The sequence below is a fragment of the Dipodomys spectabilis genome, unplaced genomic scaffold (assembly GCF_019054845.1).
Source record: "Dipodomys spectabilis isolate Male_0828 unplaced genomic scaffold, ASM1905484v1 ptg000006l, whole genome shotgun sequence".
NCBI classification, from domain to species: Eukaryota; Metazoa; Chordata; class Mammalia; order Rodentia; family Heteromyidae; genus Dipodomys; species Dipodomys spectabilis.
This window is the reverse complement of record NW_024870683.1, coordinates 5,715,711-5,740,614: the sequence shown is the minus strand read 5'-3', so window position 1 is coordinate 5,740,614 and position 24,904 is coordinate 5,715,711. Positions and strand designations below refer to the sequence as shown.

Here is a 24,904-nt window from a genome sequence, read left to right as displayed (position 1 = left end):
GGGCCTTGAGCATGCAAGGCGAGTGCTCTACCACTGAGCCACCTTCCCAGCCCCGCTTGTGAACTCTTGAAAGCAGGAATTTGCTTTTGTTCAGAGTGATAGCCCTAGCTCCGAGAACGTCTGACATTGCTCAATGTAGATGGGGCTCAGTCAAACAGCTACATAAATATACCAGCCAATGGAGAGTTAGAGCTGCTGTGGTTCCGTCTGGCTGAAGGCTCTAGAGAGTGTGGGGTGCAGGTGTTCACAGTACTCCTATAGTTATGTCCCTCCCACTGGTCTAGTGGGAGGAGCTGAATTGCTAAAGCATGGGGGTCCACTTGTTCTGGAAACTACTATTGCTTATCTGACTGTGAGGGTGAGGGCCTGGGTAGTAGAGGATGCATGTTTGGAGATGGCACAAAGGGCAACCCCAATAATTTTTAAGATTAGGCAAAGAAAATTTCTAGATTTCTTGAAAACCTTGTCTGAGTAGGTTTAAGAATTGAAAGAAGGGGCTGGGAAGGTGGCTCAGTGGTAGAGTGCTTGCCTTGCATGCCTGAGGCCCTGGGTTCGATTCCTCAGCACCACATAAGCAAAAAGAAAAAAGCCGGAAGTGGCGCTGTGGCTCAAGTGGTAGAGTGCTAGCCTTGAGCTGAAGAGCTAAGGGACAGCACCCAGGCCCAGAGTTCAGGCCCCACAACCGGACCAAAAAAAAAAAAAAAAAAAGAAATTGAAAGAATTCCTAGTGTCTATAACACAAGACTAAACTAGGAATCTACAGTAGATTTTAGATATGGTATAAGGGGCTGGGAAAGTGGCTCAGTGGTAGAGCGCTTGCCTTGCATGCATGAGGCCCTGGGTTCGATTCCTCAGCACCACATAATCCAAAAAAGAAAAAAGCCGGAAGTGGCAATGTGGCTCAAGTGGTAGAGCACTAGCCTTGAGCTGAAGAGCTGAGGGACAGTGCCCAGGCCCAAAGTTCAGGCTCCATGACTGGACACCCCCCCCAAAAAAAAAAAAAAAAAAAAAAAAGATGTGGTATAAGAACACAATCAGGTTTGTGTTTTGAAGCATTTTCCATGAAAGGGTTTAAGTGTGAATGTGTGTGTGTGTGTGTGTGAGTGTGTGCGTGCGCGTGCACAACACGATCAGTTTGTGTACTTTGAATCATTTTCTTCACTTGCAGTGTGAATAGATTGGAGGAGCCAAATGTGAATTAGGTAGAAAAAAAAGAACATTCTAGATTAGATAGCACAAACATCAGGGAATTCAACAGAGCCATGTACTGGGGTGGAAGTTGGAAATTCAATATTGCTGGTATAGCCTTTTGGCTTTCTGAGTAGCACCATGGCAGTTGGCAAGAACAAGCACCCTACAAAAGTCAGCAAAAAGGGAGCCAAGGAGAAAGTGGTTGATCCATTTTCTAAGAAAGATTGTATAATGTGAAAGCACTGGCCATGTTCTGTATAAGAAATATTAAGAAAACACAAGTCATGAGAATTCAAGGAACCAAATTTGCATCTGATGGCCTCAAGGTTTGGGAGCTTGAAGTGAGCCTCGCTGATCTACAGAATGATGAAAATTTAGAAAATTCAAGCTATTAACTGAGGCTGTTCAGGGCAAGGACTGCCTAACCAGCTTCCATGGCATGGAGGAGCTCACTTGGAACAAAATGTGCTCCATGATCAAAAAGTAGCAGACCAGGATTGAAGCTCATGTTGATGTCAAGACTACAGGCAGTTATTTGCTTCATTTGCCTGTGTTGGTTTTACTAAAAAATGTAAGTGCCTGTTATGCTCAGCATCAGCAAGTCTGCCAGATCTGGAAGAGGATGATGGACATCATGACCTGAGAAGTGCATAGAAATAGTTAAGGGCTGGGAATGGGGCTTAGCAGTGGAGTGCTTGCCTAGCATGCATGAAGCCCTAGGTTCGATTCCTCAGTACCACATAAACAGAAAAGGCAGGAAGTGGCGCTGTGGCTCAAGTGGTAAAGTACTAGCCTTGAGCAAAAGAAGCTCAGCAACAGTGCCCAGGCCCTGAGTTCAAGCCCCAGAACTGGCAAAAAAAAAGAAAGAAAAAAAAAAGAAAAGGAAAAAGAAAAAAAAGCAGTTAAAAGCCAGATGCTAGATGCTGCTGGCTCACACCTGTAATCCTAATTACTCAGGATTGGGTTCAAAGCCAGCCCAGGCAGGAAAGTCTGTGAGACTTATCTCTAATTAACTACCTGAAAACCGGAAGTGGTGCTGTGGCTCAAGTGGTAGAGAGCTCACCTTGAGCTGAAGAGCTCAGGGACAGTGCTTAGGCCCAGAGTTCAAGCCCCACAGCTGACAAAAAAAAAAAAAAATTAACCCATTCCAGAAAGCATTTGGAAAGACATAGAAAAAGACTTGCCAGACTATTTATCTACTTTGTGATGTCTTTGTTAGAAAAGTAAAAATGCCGAAGAAGCCCAAGTTTGAGTTGGGAAAACTCATGGAACTTCATGGGGAAGATGGTAGTTCTGGAAGAGCTACTGGTGACAAGACTGGTGCTAAAGTCGAATAAGCTGATGGATAGACACCACCAGTCCAAGAATCCATTTAAAAATTCAGATTTTTAATCGTGTCAAATAGAAGGTCTATTTGTGAAAAAAAATATTGCTGGTATAAGCCTGGGAATGAAGATAGTGGAAGGCAGGACAAGTTAGAAGAGATTCCTGTGTATTTATTCCCGGCCATGTGTAAGTCAGAGATCTGAAAGATCCACTGCTTAAGGCCAGCCTGGGTAATATGTTAGTGAGATCTATCTCAAACAGTAAGCCAGGCATGATGGTGCATGCCTGAAATCCAAGCATAGATTATGACTGTGGTTCAGGCTAGCTCTGGACAAAACACGAGACCTTATTTAAAAAATAAGCTAAAAGCAATAGTGCTGGAGGATTGGTTCAAATGGTAGATTACTTTTCCAAGTAATCATATCTCTTGAGTTCAAAATCCAATACTGCTGGGTGCTGGTGGCTAGTGCCGGTAATCCTAGCTACTTAGGAGGCTGAGATCTGAGGATCCTGATTCTAGGCCAGCCCAGGCAGAAAAGTCCATGAGACTCTTCTCTCCAATAAACTTAAAAACAAAACAAAACAACAAACCAACTGGAACTGGAGGTGTGGCTCAAGTAATAGAGTACTAGCCTTGAGCAAAAAAGCCCAAGGACAGCACCCAGCCTCTGAGTTCAAGCCAAGGGATTGGTACAACAAAGTAAAGTAAAACCCACTCCTCTCCCTCTCCCTCTCCCTACCTCTCCCTACCTCTCCCTCTCCCTCTCCCCAGTCTCTCCCTTGCTTGCTCGCTCTCTCACTCTCTCACACACCAGGATAACCGCCCCCTCCCCCACACAACACAAATAAGTATTACTGAATTGAATTAAAAGTTCTGACATTGTCTCTTGATGATGCATATCAATATTTGGGATTGCGGCGACTTAATCCGAAAAACTTGGAAATTCTTTAGAGAGTTAAACTATGAAGTCAGCACACAGTAGAATTTCTACCTTTAAGGTAGAGGAGTCAAAAATAATAAAGTACAAATTATAGGGAGATGACTTAAAGTAAATTGTAGGGTAAAGTCTATGGTTATATCATGTTTATTGGACAGAACTGTTCTACTAATTTGCAATTACAGGTATGACTACTAAAATTTGGAAATATGATTAAAAGATAATATTTGGAAATATGACTAAGCGATATTAATAAGAAACTGTGTAGCTATTTTATCATGAAAGTTAAAAATCTTTTATTTTCCTACCTAGCCAAATCAACATTTTCCAAAGTACTATTTATTCTGCAGTTCTGGGAATCAAACCCAGAACCTGTGCATGCTGTCACTGAGCTACTCCTCTAGCCCTCAAATACACTGTTTAAAAATCTTATTATATTTATTTAAAAAGTAATGATTTTTTTTCCATTAGGTTTCTTATAGGCCTCCTCAAGTCTACTTAAACTTACCCATGTGTGTTCCGTAAATACTGTATTTTTATCTTTTTGCCATGACATAAAGAAGTTAACAAAGGAGCTGGGAACACTGGTACATGCCTATAATTACGTCACTTGGGAGCCTGAGGCAATAGGATTGTGAGTTTAAGTCAAACCTGAGCTATATAGTGAGTTTATGGCTCACGGAGGCTGCCTAGCAAGAATCTGTCTTTAAAAAAAAATGGGGCTGGGAAGGTGGCTCAGTGGTAGAGCGCTTGCCTTGCATGCATGAGGCCCTGGGTTCGATTCCCCAGCACCACATGAGCAAAAAGAAAAAAAGCCAGAAGTGGTGCTGTGGCTCAAGTGGTAGAGCGCTAGCCTTGAACTGAAGAGCTGAGGGACAGCGCCCAGGCCCAGAGTTCAGGCCCCATGACCGGCCAAAAAAAAAAAAAAAAAAAAAAATGAAATGAAGTCATTAGAACATGGTCAGAAGAGCCTCAGATTCCATTCCCCCAGAAACAGACACTCACATGAGATTTTTATTTAGGGATGATTCCAAGGAGTAGTGGGAGACTGAGGAAGAAGCAAGACAGGGACGGGAGGAAGGCAGCACAGGATTAGTGTGCAGGCTTTTTTTTCTTCCTGTTTTGGTAGTACTGGGATTTGAACTAAGGGCATTAAACGTGCTAGGCAGGCACTCTACCATTTGAGCCATGTCTGTAGCTCTTATTTTGCTTATTTTTGCTTTTTTTTCAGATAGATTTTTGTCTATAACCAGCCTTAGAGACCCTCCTCCTCCTTCTGCTCCTGCATAGCTTGGATTACAGGCATGTACAACCACTCCTGGCTTGTTGGTTTAGGTAGGCTTCTTATTATATTCTCAGTTCCTGTTTTAAAAAAAATTGTGCTGGAGGAGGGGGATAAAAAAAAATTGTGCTGGTCTTGGGGCTTGAATTCAGGGTGCTGTCTCTTTTGCTTAAGGCTGGAGCTTTACCACTTCAGCCACAGCTCCACTTCCAGCTTTTTGGTAGTTTATTGGAGATAAGATTCTCATGGATTTTCCTGCCAGAATGGTGATCCTCAGCCTCCTGATTAGTTAGCATTATAGGTATGAACGACCAGTGTCATGCTTTGTTTGTTTGTTTGTTTTTTTTAGTTTTTATTTTTGCCAGTCTTGGGCTTAAACTAAGCCTGGGCACTGTCCCTGAGCCTCTCTGGGCTCAAGGCTAGCGCTCTATCACTTGAGCTACAGCTTTACTTCCGGCTTTTTCTGTGTATGCGGTACTGAGGAATTGAACCTAGGGCTTCTTGCATGCTAGGCAAGCACTCTACCACTAAGCCACATTCCCAGCCCAGGTCTTGTTTTTTGAGACAGCATCTTGCCACATAGCTTAGGCTGGCCTTGATTATCAGATCACAGTGGTGAGGAAAGTATCACACAACCCATCAATGGATAAATGTATCAAATATGGTGCACATGCAATGTTATATTTTTCTTTTCTTAGGTCTACGACCGAGATTTGAACTCTGTATCTGACACTTCTTCTCACTGGCTGGCTTTCTACCAACTGAGCCACAACTCCAAACCCACAATGGATATTATTCATCTTTTAAAAGGAAGTTCTAGCTGAGTGCAGTGCTCACATCCAGGCAAAAGTTCATGTGGCTGATAATGACAATGTGCCTCAAGAAGGTTAAAATGTTATGTGACTTTAAGTAAATAAATATCACTAACCCACAATACTGTGAATTTTGTGAAATTTATGTAAATACAATCTAATTAAGAAAAAACAAAGTTCATGAGGCCCTGTTTCAACAGAGAAAGCTGAACATGATCTGTCAACCCATCATGGAAAGCGTTAAGTAGTGGATTGCTCTACAAACCAACCTGGGCAAAAAGTGAGACCCTATCTAAAAAATAACCAAAACAAAAGGGACTGGAAGCATGGCTTAGAGTGGTAGGGTCTTAGCAAGTGCAAGGTCCTGAGTTTTAACTGTAGTTTCTGCAAAAGCAAAATAAGTAAAAGAAAAAAGGAGGGCTGGGAAGGTGGCTCAGTGGTAGAGCGCTTGCCTTGCATACATGAGGCCCTGGGTTCGATTCCTCAGTATCACATAAGCAAAAAGAAAAAAAGCCAGAAGTGGCGCTGTGGCTCAAGTGGTAGAGCACTAGCCTTGAACTGAGCTAAAGAGCTGAGGGACAGCGCCCAGGCCTGTAGTGCAGACCCCACGATCGGACCACAAAAAAAAGAAAAGAAAAAGAAAAAAGGAGTTCTGACACATACTTCAATGAGATGAAACTTGAGGACTTTTTTTTTTTTTTGTTCGGTCGTGGGGCTTGAACTCTAGGCCTGGGCGCTGTCCCTCAGCTCTTGAGCTCAAGGTGAGCGTTCTACCACTTGAGATACAGCACCACTTCCACTTTTCTGGTGCTTTATTGGAGATAGGAGTCTCACAGTCTTTCTTGCCCAGGCTGGCTTTGAATCTTGACCCTCAGCTCTCAGCCTCCGGAGTAGCTAGGATTACAGGCGTGAGCCACCAGTGCCCAGCTGAGGACTTTATACTATGAAATAAATTAGTCACAAAAAGATAAATACTGTATGATTTCACTTAGATGAGGTTAAGGAGGTGGTAATTAGGAATTGTTCATCTGACAGACTTTGTTTTACAAGCTGAAAAAGTTCTGGAGATTAGGCATACAACAATATGAAATAGGTAGAAGTCTTAATTGCTTGTCACGTCCTTAGCCATGCAGTGTCCCAAGAAAGACCTTGCTTTTCTGGCCACTACACTATAGACATGGGCTAGACCTAATCAGCTGGCCATATTAAAAAGAAAATCTGCCAATCTCACAGTTCTTAGCTGCAAGACACACAAAGCAAGGCAGTAGAAGCAGAGGCTAAAAAGCTTAGTTCTGAGGGAACAACAAAACAGGTTAGGCCATCAGAGCTGCCTCTTTTTATCTGTAGCACTTGAAACCACATTCTCTAGTCTTGAGTCTTGCAATAGCTGCTAAGAGGCTTCCTGTGTTTCTCTACTTCCTAGTATGAACCAAACATAATCATGTATCTTCTTTGCTAACAAAAAAGGAAGTCTCTCTTCCTTATTTTCTGGAGGAGCTTCCCTTCCTCTTTCCAGCTCTGATACCTTCATTGTCGTAAGTACACAGTCAAGTTTGCTTTGCTGTGGAAGAAAACAATATTCCACTTTGATCAAGCAATGGGACTTCTAAAGCTGTGTATGGTGGTGCATGTCTGTAATCACAGCACTTAGGAAGCCAACCCAAAATGATTAAGTGGAGAAGGTCAGTATGGGCTATCATAGTGAATAGCAGGTTTTTCTGGACTACCTAGTGAGACTCTGTCTCAAATAAGTAATATTTTTTTTTTAAAGGAGGGAGCTGGACACAGGTGGCTCACACCACCTGTGGTCTGAGGATAGCATCTCAAGATCTGAGGACTGAGGTTCAAAGCCACCCGGGGAAAGTCTGGGAGACTCTTTAATTAACCAGCAAAATGCCCATAGAGGAGCTCTGGCTCAAGTGTTAAGAGCACCAGCTTTGAGTGAAAAAGCTAAGGGATGGCATCTAGGCCCTAAAAACCCTAGTACCGGCACCAAAGGGGTGTGGGGGGAAGGATTTTAGTATTTTTAAAAACTATCATAAAGGTGATGTATAGAGGGTTTACAGTTACGTAAGTCAGGTAAAGTGTACATCTCTTTTTGGACAATGTCACCCCTCTCTCTCTCCCAGTGAAAAAGGGACTTCTTAAGGCCCAGTTCCCATTGCGTTTGAGTAAAATTGTACATTATGCTTTCCCTCACCAGATAGGAATTTAGAAATCCTTTCATCTGCCAAAATGCCTCTGAGTAATTTGCAGTACATGACTGTTAGGGAACATCCTGAAACAGCTGTAAAAATCAGTACAAGCATCTCATTCCAGCTTCTGCTCTTCTACTCCCCAATTTCCACGCAATTCACTTATATAAGCAGGAAAAACAAAACTCGTACTAGGTGCCCTTCTGCCTCTCTCCTCTCCACCGCCCTCGGCCTGCAGGCTGCAGCTTAGGAAGGGGTGGCCATACTTCAGCAGGCCCTGCCTGCAGCTTCAAAGGGCCTTGAATACAGCGAGCTACTTTTTACGAGGGTGACAAGGGGATGCACGACCGTGTAGAAAGGCCACAGAGGAGACTGCTGCCTGCAGTCCCTCCCAACTCAAAGAAGGAGGCAGCGACAGAGACGGAGCAGCGACCTCAAGGCAAGAGACCTGTTCATAGAGATGTCCCCAGAGAGCGTCATCCAGAAACCACGCCGGGGGCCGCGGTCGGACTGGCTGGGCCGGCGCTTTTACATCCGGGCATCGGGCGATCCCTCTCAGCCAATCCCCGGAGAGGCAGTTCTGGCGTCACTGATTGCGCTCGGGCGTCTTGTGATGCCATCACGCAGCGCCGGAAGCGGCGAGGGACGGACGGACGGAGTGTCGTGAGCGCGTTGTTTCCCGTCCACTGGAGGTAACGCGGTCGGCCCGGCTCGTCCGCCGGCGGGGTCGGAGGCGCGTGCGGGGTTTAGGCCCGAGCGGCTGCCAGCCGTGAGCGGTAAACCTTGAGCGACTCCTCGGAGGTTGTCTCGCCACAAGCCTTGCTCCAGCCTCCCCTCCTGCTCCCGTGAGCGTGTTAGACGGCCACGCGCGTCTCGGCCTCGTTTCGTGTCTGTTCCCGCGTGTTTCCGACACCAGGAACGAGCTGTTAGCAACACAAGCAGAAAGAAGATGGCAAGCACTGTCTAACCAGAGAGGGCACGGCCTTCCCGAGAAGGCAGAACTCTCCTGAGAGCTCAAGCCTTTTCCCAGACAGACCAGTGATAGATAATAAAGAGTGTGTGTGTGTGTGTGTGTGTGTGTGTGTGTGTGTGTGTGTGTGTGTGTGTGTGTGTGTGTGTGTGTGTGTGTGTGTGTGGAGGGGGGAGTAGTATTTGTGTGGAATTATGGGGCCCACGTTTGGAGTCTTTTGGAAATTTGACTTCTATTGGTGATTTTATAGAACTCTGAAGTCAGGAGTTGTCCTTGTGGGGGAGACAATGTAGATTTATGCCCTTTCATTTAGTTGCCCAGTAATGACTTTGGAAGGATCTTCATACAAGTCTGCAGCTTCTGCTTTAATCCTATTCACAGAAATGACCTTAGTGCTGACTTTAAATAACTTGTCTTAGGTCACTCGGTGACATTTTGATATTAACTGTCACAGCTGACTACCCTAATGGACATTTCTGTCATTAAGTCCAGCAGACAGTTGAAATTCAGAGACCTGAGGCTGAACTCAATCTTCCTTGCACTTAACTTTATTAGATCTATCACTAAGTCCTGATTAGTTTTACCAGCTAAATCTGTGCTCTTTAGTCTGTCTCTACTGCAACATTTGCTTACTATAAGGGATACATCAGTGAATGATTGAAACCTAGAACATACTAAAATCTATATAGTTTTTCCCTAAATATACATGTCTATGAAGAAATTAAATTTATAAATTAGTTTAATAACAAAAATCACAATATATTAAAAAAGTTATTTAAATCATGAATTGCTTGCTTCTTGAGTTTTATGTTTAATATTTTTAGATCATGGTTGACTGTGGGTAACTGAAACCATGGAAAGTGAAACTGTGAATAAGGAGGATGACTGTGTTGTCCTACTTTATTAGGCTTTATCATCTTTCACCTGAAATATCATGGTCTTCTAACTGGCTTCTCTCTCTCTGGCTTCCCACATAACGGTTCTCTAGCCACATGTAGTTTTTTTTTTTTATTTTATTTGTGAACATACTGTACAGAGAGGTTACAATTACATGGGCAGGATAATGCGTACATTTCTTACCAAGCATTGCAGCCTCCTCCTGTATTTACCCTTCACATCCCTTCCCAGCCTCCCCCCCCCCCCCCCCCCCACATGTAGTTTCTTAACTTTAAGTGGAAGGAAAGAAATCTAAAGTGAAATATTCAGTTCCTTGTTTTATTAGTTACACTTTAGATGCTTAGCTGTCATATAGGGGCCACCTTACTGCATAGGGTAGAATAGAAGGTTTCCATCATTGCAGAAAATTCTATTAGACAATAGTGCTCCACACTTTTGGCCTTGGATGGCCTGTCAAATCACTTAAGATGTAATCCTCTTAACGACACAATCAAAATTTTCTTTCTGAGAAATTCCCACAACTTTGCAGTGAAAAGTATAGAGCTTAAAAATGAAAATTTAGCTTAAAAAGTAGAGGATAGTAGAATGCTCACCTCCTTTCTTTGAGGATTCTACCATAAGAAGAGGAGCAAGTTGAAGAAAAGGAGGAGAACCTGGATAGGGTTGTTCAATCATTATTCACTTGTAAATATTTATTATATGCTTGCTATATGCCAAATATTGCATTGAATGTTAGAGGCAAATTGATAAGCAAAAATAGGCATGACTTTTACTGTCAAATAGCTTGCAGTTTATTGAGTTTTACTGGAGGGACTGAATTGGAGATTCAGAAAAATCCTGAGTTCCCAATTTTCTAAAACCCTATGATCTGGGAAGTTGAGTCTGGAGGCTAAACTGAGCCAAAATACTGTTTAAGATTAGTTATGTAAGCATTGTTCAATAGAGATTAGTGAATAGTAACCTCTAACTTCAGAACTTTGAGGGAATAGTTTGAGTATGCATTAGTATGTATTATGTATAATGATTGAGTGTATATTAGTATGTATTCTTAGGGATTAGTGAATAGCAACATCTAACTTCAGAACTTTGAGGGAATATAATGTTTGGTTATGTATTAGTTGAGTATGAGCCAAAGAGATAGTTACCCTTCAAGGGCCGACCATAATTCCAGTTGTCCATTGGATTCCTCCCTATCTTTGCTTTCTGCCTTCCTGCTGGATTTTTCTTTTTTTAATTGTCAATAGGAGTCATTAGTTACCACATGACTTTTTTCCTTCCATTCCCATTGAAGACATTTCTTACTTCTTAGTCCATCACCTGCTTATTTATCAATTACAGCAAATATAAAAAATAGACCTTGAAAATACAATATTTCAAAATAGGACTTGCTTGTAGTACCATTATCATATAGGGTCCAGGTTTAAGATTTTAGATTTACAGCTGTCTTTTTTTTCTTCCTTTTTTTCCAGTACTGAGGATTGAATCCAGGGCCTTGTACAGATGGACACACTATCACTTGAGTTACAGCTTCAGCCCTACAAATAATTCTTCATGTTCTTGCATCAGCTCCTTCCCAGAGACTTGCTGTATGCCTTTTGAATTTTTCTGACCTACATTATATTAATGTTTCTATTAATGTGTGTTCATATACAGTTGTTGACAAAAAATGTTCTTTGACTTTAGTCTTTAATTTTATTCTGAAGCTCAAAACCTGGCAATTGTCTTATAATGATTATATTAAATCTCAGCTTTTTAGCTAGTTGAGTGTGTGTGTGTGTGTGTGCACGCGCATGTGCGTACTCAGGTCCTGAGTTTGTTTTTTTCTGTGAATATTTATTTATTTATTGCCAGTCCTGGGACTTGAACTTGGGATCTGAGCACTGTCCCTGGGCTTTTTTTTGCCCAAGGCTAGCACTCTACCACTTGAGCCATAGCACCACTTCCGGCTTTTTTCTGTTTATGTGGTGCTGAGGAATGGAACCCAGGGCTTCATGCATGCTAGACAAGTACTCTTCCCATTAAGCCACATTCCCAGCCCCTCGCTTTTTTTTTTTTTTTTTTGGGTCCGGTTGTGGGGCCTGAACTCTGGGCCTGGGTGCTGTCCCTCAGCTCTTCAGCTCAAGGCGAGCGCTCTACCACTTGAGCTACAGCGCCACTTCCGGTTTTCTGGTGGTTTATTGGAGATAGGAGTCTCACGGTCTCTCCTGTCCGGGCTGGCTTTGAACTGTGATCCTCAGATCTCAGCCTCCTGAGTAGCTAGGATTACAGGCGTGAACCACCAGCGCCCGGCTTGTATGTGAACCTTTTAAAAATTGTTTTTATAAAGGTGATGTACAGAGGTTAGTTAAGGTTAGTTATATAAGCATTGCAGTTATATAAATCAGGTAGTATATATTTCTTTTTGGACAGTGTTACCCCTTCCCTTGCTCTCTCCCGTTGGCCCTGAGCTTTTTTGCTCAACATTAGTGCTCTACTGTTTGAGTCACAGCTTTTTGGTGGTTAATTGGAGATAAGAGTCTTACAGACTTTCCTGCCTGGATTGATTTCAAACCACAATCCTCAGGTCTCAACATATTGAGAAGCTAGGATTACAGGTGTGAGCCTTGGTGCCAGTTTCTGCTTCTTTCTGATGTTGGATTAAGAAGCACTCAGATGAGTGATGGATGTGTCTGGGTGTGTCTATGTGGGTGCTTCCAGAAACAATTAGGTCTGATCTAATGAATGGTTCATCCACTGCTGGATTCAAACCTTGAATAGACTGTTGGGGGAAGTGGTGGAACTGTAGAGGGTGGAGCCAGGGTGGAGCCTGGTTGGAGGAAGTAGGTCACTAGGGTTGTGTCCTTAGGGGCTCCTTACTGCTTTTGCTCTGCCCTGCTTTCTGTCTACTGTATTATCAGCTTTTCTGCCCCTTTATGAAAGACTAAACTCTCTGAGCAAAATAAGTAATTTCTCTCTTTAGGTTGTTGCTGGTTATAGTAACAATAAAACTAACACGTTGGCTATTCTTTCTTTGACTCGACTTTTTTTTTTTTTTTTAAATTTTATTTTATTTTATTTTATTTGAGAACATACTGTACAGAGGGGTTACAATTACATGGGCAGAAAAATGCATACATTTCTTACCAAGCATTGCAGCCTCCTCCTTTGTTTACCCTTCACCTTGACTCAACTTTTATGACAAGTAACAGTATACTATGAAAAGTATCAATATATGTGTTCCTCTCTCCTGAATTTAATATCTGTATATCCTAGCTTGACTTTTGGATCTTCCACAGGCCATGCAAACCAATTTGTGGACCTTCTTTACCTTTACTCCATCCATAAATATCATCTTCCTTTGTATCCTTATTGTGGTTAGTAGCCATCTTCCAACTTAGAAATCTTTACTGCGGCTGGGAAGGTGGCTCAGTGGTAGAGTGCTTGCCTTGCATGCTCAAGGCCCTGGGTTCGATTCCTCAACACCACATAAGCAAAAAGAAAAAAGCCGGAAGTGGCGCTGTGGCTCAAGTGGTAGAGCGCTAGCCTTGAGCTGAAGAGCTGAGGGACAGTGCCCAGGCCCAGAGTTCAGGCCCCACGACCAGACCCAAAAAAAAAAAAAAAAAAAAAAAGAAATCTTTATTGCCTCCCTTTATACTTTTGTCATTTTCCAAATATCATTAGAAATTAAATCTATCCTCCAGATTTCTCTTGACTGTTCTTTTTTCTCCTTTGCTTCTTTTTTGTCAGGCCTCATATTGCCTCTGAATTTCTTGTTTCTTTCTATTCTAATATTTGCCTATAAAAGTTGTTTTTTCTTTTCTTTCTTTTTTTTTGTCCGGTCATGGGGCCTGAACTCTGGGCCTGGGTGCTGTCCCTCAGCTCTTCAGCTCAAAGTTAGCGCTCTACCACTTGAGCCACAGCGCCACTTCCAGCTTTTTTTTTTCTGCTTATGTGGTGCTGAGGAATGGAACCCAAAGCCTCATGCATGCAAGGCAAGCGCTCTACCACTGAGCCACCTTCCCAGCCCTCTTTTTTTTTTTTAAAGTTGTTTTTTCAAAAGAGCATCAGCCCCTTTATTCTTGTGTAGGTTGTACATTATACAAAGATGCCATAATCACACTTTAGAAATTACAGATTTGCATATTTATTGTGAGTGGGGAGTAAAAAATTGTTAAAATATCAGTAAATTACTTTAATTAAGAAAGGAAAACTGGGGCTGGGAAGTTGGCTCAGTGGTAGAGCACTTGCCTTGCATGCCTGAGGCCCTGGGTTCAATTTCTCAGCACCACATAAACAAAAAGAAAAAAGCTGGAAGTGGTGCTGTAGCTCAAGTGGTAGAGCGCTAGCCTTGAGCTGAAGAGCTGAGGGACAGCGCCCAGGCCCAGAGTTCAGGCACCACAACCGGACCCCCCCCCAAAAAAAAGAAAGGAAAACTATGCTGTATACTGGTGGCTCACCTTTGTAATCCCAGCTATTCAGGAGGTAGAGATTAGGAGACTCACAGCTCAAGGCCAGCCCAGGCCTTAAACATGAGAACTTATTTCAATCAATAGCTAGATGCAGCAGTGCATGCCTGTCTTCCTAAGTACATGGGAAGCTTAAATAGGAACTTCATGGTCCAGGCCAGCCAGAGTATATATATATCTCTGAAAAAGAATGACGACAAAAAGGGCTGGGAGATAGCTTAAGAGGCATAATGTCTGTCCCTTTAGTAAGTGCAAAGCCATGAGTTCAGTGTTCAGTACCTTCAAAAGTAAGAACAAGAAGATTCCCTCCCCCAACACTCCCAACCAAAAATCCAACACTCCCCCAACCCTCCCCCAACCAAAAATCCAACAAAACCAAAAAGGAAAGAAAGGGAAACTAACACACATAGATAATGTAAAAATTGAAGGATATCATCACTCTTACATTCTATCCTTTAAAACTCTGCATAAACTTAATCTGTTCTTCATGAAGTCTTTTTTTAATCCTCAGTCCTCTCACTGGGCTCATGCTGCATTTCAACATTTATAGTGCATACTACTTTATGTTGCGATAATTGGTATGTGTCTGTAAGCCTCACTGTACCGCAGGCTCTTCAAGCACAGGAACAATGTTTTATTCATCTCTGATGGAACCTCAGAATATAGCCAAATGTTCAGCACACACAGTATATCAGTAAATGTATAGCTAATTTTAGGTTAGGGTGATTGAGGCAGTGAGGTAAATATATTACCTAATTTAATCCTCACAGCAGCCTCTTGAGTCCTGTCATCACAGATTTATAGGTAAGATTGAGACTTGCCATGTGAGTCACTTACTTTATGAACAGCTGAGAAATCACATGTATGGTAGTGATGGAGTATGGCCTGGAGGACTGGTTATAGTAAAAATAAAACTAACATATTGGGCATTTCAGTGTTTCTCTACTTTTGTCTCTCAGAGTGATGATGCGGGTGTGCTGGTTGGTGAGACAGGACAGCCAACAGCATCGAATCAAACTTCCACATTTAGAAACAGTTGTGATTGGGCGCAGCCCAGAGACCAAGATCACTGATAAGAAATGTTCTCGACAGCAAGGTAACTAACTATAAGAATTTGAAGATTATCATGTTTGTATCTAGGAAATAGTGATAATAAGAAATGTACTTTTCCTGGGTGTTCTTGATGCAACCTATCGTATTCTTTCCTACCCCTCGATCACCCACCAAAATGCCTCAGGAACTAAGCTTTTTTAGCTAACACCAGGCCTCTTCCATTCTTTTTTTTTTTTTTTTTTGGGTCCAGTCATGGGGCCTGAACTCTGGGCCTGGGCGCTCTCCCTCAGCTCTTCAGCTCAAGGCTAGTGCTCTACCACTTGAGCTACAGCACCACTTCCGGCTTTTTTCTTTTTGCTTATGTGGTGCTGAGGAATCGAACCCAGGGCCTCATGCATGCAAGGCAAGAGCTCTACCACTGAGCCACCTTCCCAGCCCCGCCTCTTCCATTCTTGATTCTACCCGCCCAATGTGGTAACATTCAAGGCAGGGTAGGATGAAGGGGTGAGCAGGCAAGATCTGTTCTTTTACCATAGAATGGTGGATTTGAGTCCTCCATCTTGCTTTCCCAGGAGATTGTGCTTTTGGCAGCAAGGCAGATAAATTCTAGGGTATTCAGATGGAAATTGTATCTGAGAAATCTTGCCTCACACAAAGAATACTATTTTATAAATAGACTTCGTCTTCCATGAGGTTTATGCACTTAGGAAAAAGCCTTACTATTTACCTTCTTACTTCCCCACCCCCCCCACCCCCATAAACTTAATGGCTTGTGCACTGCTGCCTGCAGTGTGATCCTATACTCCTAAGCATTCTAGACTTAGACAGTTGTCATCTGCACTGATAATACACTTTCTTTGTGATTTAGTCCTTATGCAGGGAAGAAAAGCTATGTTTGAGTAGGTTAGGTCCAAGCTACTAAAGTAGCCACTGTTTCTGTCCTCCTCACTGCAGGGACATTTGTGGGTGGGAGCCAGTCCTTTGCCTTTTCAATCTAGTTTACAGCTATGGTATGTCTTCTTGTTCCCTATCTCAACCTGATACTTTATTCACTTATGTGAACATGAGTGCTTAATGTTACCTGTTTTCAAACATGCTCAAGAATATTTGTCATCTCTGCAATCTCTTTCTAGAATAATCTTTCCATTTCAATACTAGCTGAACTTCCTTTTGTTTTCCATGAACATGCTTTTACCTTTTTCTCTGTTGAAAGCATCTGATTTTTTTTTTTTTTTTGATTGTTGTGGTTTTGATCTGGGGATCAAACCTGGGGCCTTGAACATACTAGATAAGCACTACCAGTGAGCTATACTCCTGCCCTTGGAAGTTTTTTTTAAGGATCTTACACTAAGAGCTTAGACTTTTTTTGTTGTCAGGGTGTGTGATCCAGGAGAACCAAGGGTCCCGGCAAAGGGAAATGTGTAGGAATTCATTGTGGCTGATTCATAGGACATTAGCAATAGCTGAGACAGCACACAGACCAGTAGATATTTTATGAAAGGGATTTGTAGCTCTTAACACTGGTGGGATTTAGAGACCCAGCCACCTGCAGATCAGGCAGTTGCTCATCTGTCCCACTGCCTTCTGTACTAAGACTTCATTATCCTAGAAGCAAGTACTTGCCTGGTTTTTGTTGCATTTGTGTTATTTTTTTCTCTAATCTCTTTCAGTACAGTTGAAAGCAGAGTGTAACAAGGGATATGTCAAGGTAAAGCAGGTATGCATATTGTAACTTGGATTTCTGTTTTATCCTTGATGGGTTTCTTGGGGGATTTCCTTTAGAATGTCTATGCCAATCAATCAAGGCTTCTCTTTCATATGGAAGTGACTGAGTAGTATAGATGAACATTAAACAGAATTATTGGCACATAGTAAGTGGCTGACATAGCAGTGACTATATTACTAATGATGTTACTACTATTATAATTATGTTCTGATTATTCCATAGGTAGGGGTCAATCCCACCAGCATTGACTCAGTCATAATTGGGAAGGACCAAGAGATGAAGCTGCATCCTGGCCAGGTTCTCTATATGGTGAATGAACTTTATCCATATATTGTAGAGTTTGAGGAAGAGGCAAAGAGCTCTGGCCTAGGAGCACACAGGAAGAGAAAGAGGTCAGGCAACAGCAATTCCGTAGGAGATGTTGCCCAGGAAGCTGAGCCTATGACAGAGCAGGAACCTGGGACTGCTGATCCCAGCCAATACCCTCTGCCCCCAAAGAAGGGGAAAGATGCATCTGCCAAAAAGGTGAGGGTAATATGATTGAGGATTAAATGAGATATAATTACTCTTTAATTGTTGTGTACACTGCAAAGTCTAGACACGTGTGGGGGTTATTAACTATAATGAGGGCTGTTAACTATGATGAAAGAGTCACTTGTTTGAGGCATGAATATCACTTGGGTGAATGTCTCTTTATTTGTTTTAAGGTATGCCACTTGAAGGAAGGCAGGGCAGTAATGGCAGTGTACTTAACATGAAGCACTAAAATAGGTTCGTTGTTTATGTTTCTATAGAAGGTTAGCAGAGTGTTTTCTGGAATACTTTTCATACATCATGTAATTCACCTACTGATGTCAAGGTGGGAACTTGGACAGATTGTAGTTGGTGCATAAGAGGGCAAAAAATAAGTTACTGGCATTACTGCCCTCCATCCACAGACCCATGTCAGACTATAGGAAGATAATACCAATGGTCCATGGTCCTAAAGGGCAATAGGTTGAACTAAAGAAGAGTAGTGTAATTTTCAAGAACTAACTTTACTTCCAAGTTTGGTTGGACTTCATTGTCACACAGTAGCTAATACCAAATTTAAATTATTGACATTTACAACTTATCTTGTTTTTTTTTTTTTTGTTAGTCGTGGGGCTTGAATTCTGGGCTTGGGCGCTATCCCTCAGCTCTTCAGCTCAAGGCGAGCATGCTACTTGCTTGAGCCACAGCACCACTTCTGGTTTTCTAGTGGTTTATTGGAGATAAGAGTCTCATGGACTTTCCTGCTGGCTTTGAACCATGATCCTCAGATCTTAGCCTCCTGAGTAGCTAGGATTACAGGCGGGAGCCACTGGTGCCCGGCTTATCTTGTCCTTTTTTGTTTAGGAACCACTGGGCCACTGGAGTCAAGGCTTGAAGATTTCTATGCAAGACCCTAAAATGCAGGTCAGAATAAAATTGTGGAATTTAAGTACATTTCATGACCATACCACAGAGGCCATAATTGCAAATGAAATAAAAGGATATTGGCTGTTTTGAGTGGGATTTGTTTTACTGCACTATGGCTTTTGCCATTGGCAAAAAAGATAGTATCATGGGTTTTGGAGAAAAGCTAAGTTCTCCAAGAAAATATCCTTCATGTCTTTAATCTTTTAAACTTCTGGGCGTTATTTAAAATACCTCATGTCCCTTTTAGGGAAGCATTAGATAATGTGTCATGACTCTAGTATTGTATTGCCCTAGGACTAATGGGCATCATCCTTGGAGGAGCCTTTAGTTACTGTTTTAATTTCTTGATGGTTAACAGGTGGTCACATCTGTTAGAGCTCCACAGAGCGGATGAATTTGAATTGATGTCTGCAGAAAATTTAGCATCATGTCTTTGGGAATTACTTTGTAGTGTGTATCATGGGCATATTTTGTTTAGTCTGATGGTTGGAAACTTGACTCTGGAGTTCATGTGATCTGGGTTGGAACTCTAGATTTCCCACTTTGTAACTATGTGACTTGTGTAAGACACTATCAATCTATCTGAGTTTTAAATGCTCTCACTTCTTAAAATTGGGACGCTAATTTTTTCCCATAGGATTGTCATGGTAATTAAATACCTTGATGACTGTCTCAAGCCACAGAAGATTTTCAGTAGATGTTTTCTCTTGTGCCCTTTTGCTAGGTTTACAAAGATGAGCAGGTGGTGGTGATTAAGGATAAATATCCTAAGGCCCGGTATCATTGGCTGGTCTTGCCATGGGCCTCCATTTCCAGTTTGAAGGCTGTGACCAGTGAACACCTTGAACTTCTCAAACATATGCATACTGTGGGAGAAAAGGTGATTTCAGATTTTGCTGGATGCAGCAAACTTCGTTTCCGACTGGGCTACCATGCCATTCCCAGCATGAGGTAAGCCTTGGCAGTGCTAGTGCCTCCTGCTTTTGTACATTTGACCAGCCTGCATTTACTGGGTATAAGGATAGGTTGAGGCCTAAGGGAGTAGGATGGGATGTAGTGAGGTGGGTATATGGGCTGAAGTTTTCACTCCTCTGCCTGACTTGCCTTCGAGCTTTGAGTTCCTGCTTGTCTGTCATTTAATCCTATATGGTTCTTTATTTCCCTCTAAATGGAAACCTTAGAGGGCCTAATGTGTGAACTAGATGAAGCAGCTTTATTACCCTCACATGAGGAATTATAGCAGCTACTATTAGATACATTGATTTATTACCCTCACATGAGGAATTATAGCAGCGACTATTAGATACCATGATTAAGGACCATTGCTCTTAAAGAAACAAATACAGCTTCTGTAAGAGCAGCTTAGTACATAGAATAAATGAAAGAAAAGTGCAGGGATTCTTTTTCTTTGGTTTATACTCAGAAGAATTTGGGAATGAATGATTAATTTTTTCCAAGAATGCAAGCAAGGCTGAAACTCCACAGTTCCTTTGATCTAAGCAAGAACATAATGAGACCAGATTTCAGAATTTGTAGCTTTATTTGTGTGTGTTAGGAGTTAGGGGTTTTTATATGCTAAGCATATGCTTTACTACTGATACCTTCCCATGCCTAGCTTTTGGAAAACACGTGGTAAAACAAACAATGTAGAATTTACATTTTAGTCTATTCTATAATTAACTAATCATCTATGCTTTGTGATGAAGTCTTGCCATGTTTCCCAGGCTGGTCTTGAACTTGCTGGGCTTGAGTGATCCTCTCACCATAGCCTCCCAAGTGCTAAAACTACAGACATAGGGGCTGGGAAGGTGGCTCAGTGGTAAAGCACTTGCCTTGCATGCTTGAGGCCCTGGGTTCGATTCCTCAGCACCACATAAGCAAAAAGAAAAAAAAGCTGGAAGTGGCACTGAGGCTCAAGTGGTAGAGTGCTAGCCTTGAGCTGAAGAGCTGAGGGACAGCATCCAGACCCAGAGTTCAGGCCCCACAACTGGACCCCCACAAAAAAAAGAAAAAAATGACTACAGACATATATCTCTCTACTCACCTGCTTTTTAAATGCTCAGTTCATTGCCATTAAGTATATACACAATATTGTGCAACAATACAATCATTCATTTCCATAACTTTTTTTTTTTGTCGGTCGTGGGGCTTGAACTCTGGGTTAGGTACTGTCCTTGCGCTCTTCAGCTCAAGGCGAGTGCTCTACCACTTGAGCCACAGCGCCACTCCCAGTGTTCTAGTGGTTTATTGGAGATAAGAGTCTCACGGACTTTCCTGCCTGGGCTGGCTTTGAACCGCGATCATCAGATCTCAGCCTCCTGAGTAGCTAGGATTACAGGCGTGAGCCACCCGTGCCTGACATCATTTCCATAACTTTTATCATCTTCCTGAACTGAAACTTTATACCTTTTACATAATAATTCTTTTTTTTTTTGCATCAAAATTTGCATGCAGTAATATGCAGACATTCTGAGATGTATGATTTTTTTTGTCAGTTTGGACATATATATATATATATATATATATATATATATATTTGTATGTATGTATGTATAGTCATGTCACTATCACTGATCAAGATACAAAACATGTCTATTATCCAGAAAGTTCCCATGTGCCTCTCTCTTCTCATTCCCTTTTTACTACCAAACATTGTTCTGATTTCGTTCAGCATAGATTGCTTTGGTTGGCTCTAGGGCTTCATACAAAAGAGATCATACAGTGTATACTCTTTTTTTTCTGGTCAGTATAATAATTTTGAAATTTATGTGTTATGTATGTATGTATATATATATGGACATATTTCATTTCATTTGCTCTTGGGTAAATAGAATTGGAATTGATAGGCCATAGGGTGAATATATGTTAGACCTCATTTAAAGAAATATCTGTCTGTCCTTCCCTCCCTTCCTCCCTCCCTTTGACACTCCCATTTTTTTTTTCTCTCTTTTCTAATTTTATTAGCATCAATTAATTGTACAAGAGGGCTTAATTTTGACATGTCCATCTATGCACACAGTGTACATTAATCATTCTCACCCTCTGTCACTCTCTCATCCCAACATCCTTTCTAAAACCAATCTCAACAAATTTCATTGTTGGGGGGTGGTGGAGTTGGGGGTGGGAAGGATGGGGATGGGAAGGGATGGGAAGGGGAAACAAAGGAGGAGGCAACAATGCTTGATAAGAAATGTACTCATTATCTTGCCCATGTAATTGTAACGCCTCTATATGGTATTTTCACAATTAAAAAACCCAAGAACCGCCCCCCAAATTTCATTGTTCCATTTTTACAAGTGTACATGGCATATTTTGACCATATTCATCTTTCTTTACCCTCTGTATATTTTTGCTTTCTCTCTTCCTATTAGGACCTGTACACTAGACAAGATCTGTTTAATAATCTTATATATGTTGATTGTTCAAAACAATTTCATTTGGAATTTCATACATTTACATACTGTGCTTTAATCAGATTGATGTCCTCCTTCACTGTCACTTTCCCCATCTCTTATCCCTTATTAGTCAACAGCTTTCAATGAGTTTCCTTTTGCTAGCTTCAGTCACAAATGCAATGCATTTTGATATTGTTCATCTTCTAACATTCTGTTTCCCTTCCTTACCTCTAATTCCCTCAAACAGACTCACAAATACAAATGTGATCTCTCTCTTTATATATTGCATATATGTTTTATACACATATAGATGTATTTACATATGTGTATCTTTTATCGGTAATTTAGTAGTATATTACTCTTTCATAGTCATATTACATGAATATTGTTGACAGTGGTTTATAGTGGTAATAAATAGAATTTAAACTGAAGTCATTATATCTGGTAGCACACACAAAAATGACAATGTTTTAAACAAGTCTTGAAATTACATCTCATCTTTTTGCTGCTATTGTTTTACTTTGTGTTAATAAAGACAATATAGGGCTGGGAAGGTGGCTCAGTGGTAGAGTGCTTGCCTCGCATGCAGGAGGCCCTGGGTTTGATTCCTCAGCACCACATAAACAGAAAAGGCCGGAAGTGGCACTGTGCCTCAAGTGATAGAGTGCTAGCCTTGAGCTGAAGAGCTCAGGGACAGCGCCCAGGCCTAGAGTTCAAACCCTATGACTGACCAAAAAAAAAAAAAAAAAAAGACAGTTGAAAAACCCTGTAGAGTTAGGGGTATGGGCCACCACACCCAGCTTCTAGTGGAAACTTACGCATTAAACACATTAAACAAACACACACACACACACTTTTCACACACACACACTCACACACACACACACACACACACTCACACACACACTTTTCTGGCCCTGGGTCTTGAATTCAGGGCCTAGGTGCTGTCCCTGAGCTTTTGTGTGGAAGGTTAGTGCTTTACCACTTGAGCCACAGCTCTACTTCTAGCTTTTTGGTGGGTTGTTGGAAATAAGAGTCTCCTGGGCTGGGCCGGTGGCTCATGCCTGTAATCCTAGCTACTTAGGAGGCTAAGATCTGAGGATCACAGTTCAAAGCCAGCCCAGGCAGGAAAGTCCGTGAAAACTGAAAGTGGCACTAGAAAACTGAAGTGGCACTGTGGCTCAAGTGATAGAGCACTAGCCTTGAGCTGAAGAGCACAGGGACAGCGCCCAAGCCCCGAGTTCAAGCCCCACGACGGACAAAAAAAAAAAAAAGTCTCCTGGACTTTTCTGCCCAGGCTTGCTTTGAACTGAGATCCTAAGATTGATAGGATTACAGGAGTGAGCCACTGGTGCCTGACAAATATTTTTAAATTAAAGAATAGTATTTAATGAACATCCTATTAATACTCGATTCTACTCATACTTCTCATACTCTACTATTGACATTTTGGGTAAGCCATGGTTTTTATTGAGTTTAATGGTCCTTTTTTTTTTTTAATTTTGAACAAGCCATGTACATCTTCATGTGATCAGCCAGGATTTTGATTCTCCTTGCCTTAAAAACAAAAAACATTGGAATTCTTTCAATACAGAATACTTCCTAGAATCAAAAGGTAACCCTATTTCTTGGTTTTCATAGTTGTTTCCTTTTCTCAGTTCTTTTACTTTGATTCAGTTGTTTGCTAACTAAAAACCCGGCCTCAAAAACAAAACATAGAACTTTGTGTTTCCTATGAAGATAGCAGTGTCAAAAGCAACTGGAATATTTGGATTGTAATATGATTGCTACTTTGATATGAGCAGCCTTCATGAGGGAGCTAGTAAGCTGGATGTCAGGGTCAAGAAGTATTTTATTTCAGAAACAGGGGACTTAGAGGTTTTCATGAAAATTAGTGGAGTCTGTGTTACTCTGACTTGTCATGGTGACAAAATAGCTCACATAAACAACTTAGAGGAAAGATATACCTTTTTTTTTTTTTTCTTTTCCTTTTTAGAGATTTTAGTCCATGGCCATTGGGCTCTTGTTTCTGGGCTGGGGTGAGGCAGAACATCATGATCAGGTGAAGGGAGGGAGAAGGAAAAAGAAGGGAGGGAGATATAATTAGGACAAGATACAGCCTTCAAGGCCATATCTCCTAAAGGTTTTTTTTACTCTCTCTCCAAATAGCACTACTAGCTGGAGATCAAGCCTTTAATACATGAACATTTTGACATATCATATCCAAACTATTTGAAAGTTTATAGATAAGGGTTTAAACAGTTTTTTTTTTTGTCTCTTCTGAATCAGTTGGGTAGGAGAAAGAGAACTGCCTTATGTTAGGAATGTTAACAAACAGGGGGAGGCTATTTATGTGTAGAGGAAGCATGTATATACATTGTGGAACTTAAGTACTATAGAGAGGTTAATGAGTAGAGCTACTACTATTTACCAGAGACCAACTAAGACTAAATCACTTATATTAAGTCCTTGACAGAGTAGCCAGGAGTGTGTATTGAAGGACTGTATTACTACAAATGTAGGTTGATCAGATTTAGAATCTTAAGTACAGTTTTTCAATGTGAAAACTAACCTCAAGCTTATCAGATTTAAGAATACATGATGTTTTGATTAGGGTCTTCTTTTCTTTTTTGTATTGTACATTGGGTTTCTAGAGATACTGAGAATTGAACTTTTTGTCTTTGATTGCAGCTATAATCAAAATGGTGCAAGAGGCTGGCAGAGTGACTGTTGAAGATGGGACGTCTGAGCTCTTGAAGCTGCCCCTTCGTTGTCATGAGTGTCAGCAACTGCTGCCTTCCATTCCGCAGCTGAAAGAGCATCTCAGGAAGCACTGGATAAAGTGATGCTGAAGAGCCCCAACCTCTGCTGCAAATGTGGAGAAATGCTGGCACCTGTTCTGGCTTGTCTGAGAACTTCTACTACTTCCCCAATTAAAATATGCATTTCATTTTATTTTTTTTTTGGTCACAAAGTTTATTTTATTCTTGAGGGTAGGTGGAACATGCCTGAACATCATCTCCAGGACTCATGTCAGGCTCGACTAATGGGAGCAGAACTACACTCTGACTCATCTAATGCAGACATGAGGTTGTTTTATATTTTTGTTCCCTCTATTTTTCCTTTCCCCAGAGGCATGGAGCACCCTTTTTCATTGAAGTGTCTAGAATGATTTCTTGTTTATCCTGAAGGTCTTGAGAAGTCTTGTTCTTGACCTTAATCTGGTTTCTAGTA

At 41.5% G+C, this 24,904-nt stretch overlaps 1 protein-coding gene and 1 pseudogene across 6 annotated transcripts; both read left to right on the top strand.

Annotated features, from left to right (window-relative positions):
* Nucleotides 1-1,329: 1,329 nt before the first annotated feature.
* On the top strand, nucleotides 1,330-2,567 carry LOC122123952 (annotated as a pseudogene).
* Nucleotides 2,568-8,360: 5,793 nt separating this feature from the next.
* Aptx (aprataxin) lies at nucleotides 8,361-24,625 on the top strand. Of its 6 annotated transcripts, none has more exons than XM_042697764.1 (10): nucleotides 8,365-8,436; nucleotides 9,539-9,651; nucleotides 11,081-11,197; nucleotides 15,016-15,152; nucleotides 16,780-16,826; nucleotides 17,058-17,144; nucleotides 18,213-18,272; nucleotides 19,000-19,226; nucleotides 23,182-23,285; nucleotides 24,362-24,625. In XM_042697764.1, the coding sequence occupies exons 3-10, from the start codon at nucleotides 11,163-11,165 to the stop codon at nucleotides 24,514-24,516; spliced, it is 852 nt and encodes a 283-aa protein (XP_042553698.1). In that variant the 5' UTR covers nucleotides 8,365-8,436; nucleotides 9,539-9,651; nucleotides 11,081-11,162; the 3' UTR covers nucleotides 24,517-24,625. The 6 variants fall into 6 exon arrangements, with proteins under 6 accessions (XP_042553690.1, XP_042553698.1, XP_042553675.1 ...); XM_042697741.1 differs by having other exon boundaries at nucleotides 17,058-17,360; XM_042697748.1 differs by lacking the exon at nucleotides 9,539-9,651 and having other exon boundaries at nucleotides 8,419-8,436; nucleotides 17,058-17,360.
* Nucleotides 24,626-24,904: the final 279 nt, after the last annotated feature.

What these genes read in the sequence shown, in the direction of transcription:
- Aptx (XM_042697741.1), top strand. Translation starts at nt 11,163, where the DNA reads ATGTTCTTGCATCAGCTCCTTCCCAGAGACTTGCT. An exon ending in AAGATGCATCTGCCAAAAAG is followed by an intron (nt 17,361 to 18,212) that starts GTGAGGGTAATA and finishes TTTTTTGTTTAG; the next exon opens with GAACCACTGGGCCACTGGAG. An exon ending in TGCAAGACCCTAAAATGCAG is followed by an intron (nt 18,273 to 18,999) that starts GTCAGAATAAAA and finishes CCCTTTTGCTAG; the next exon opens with GTTTACAAAGATGAGCAGGT.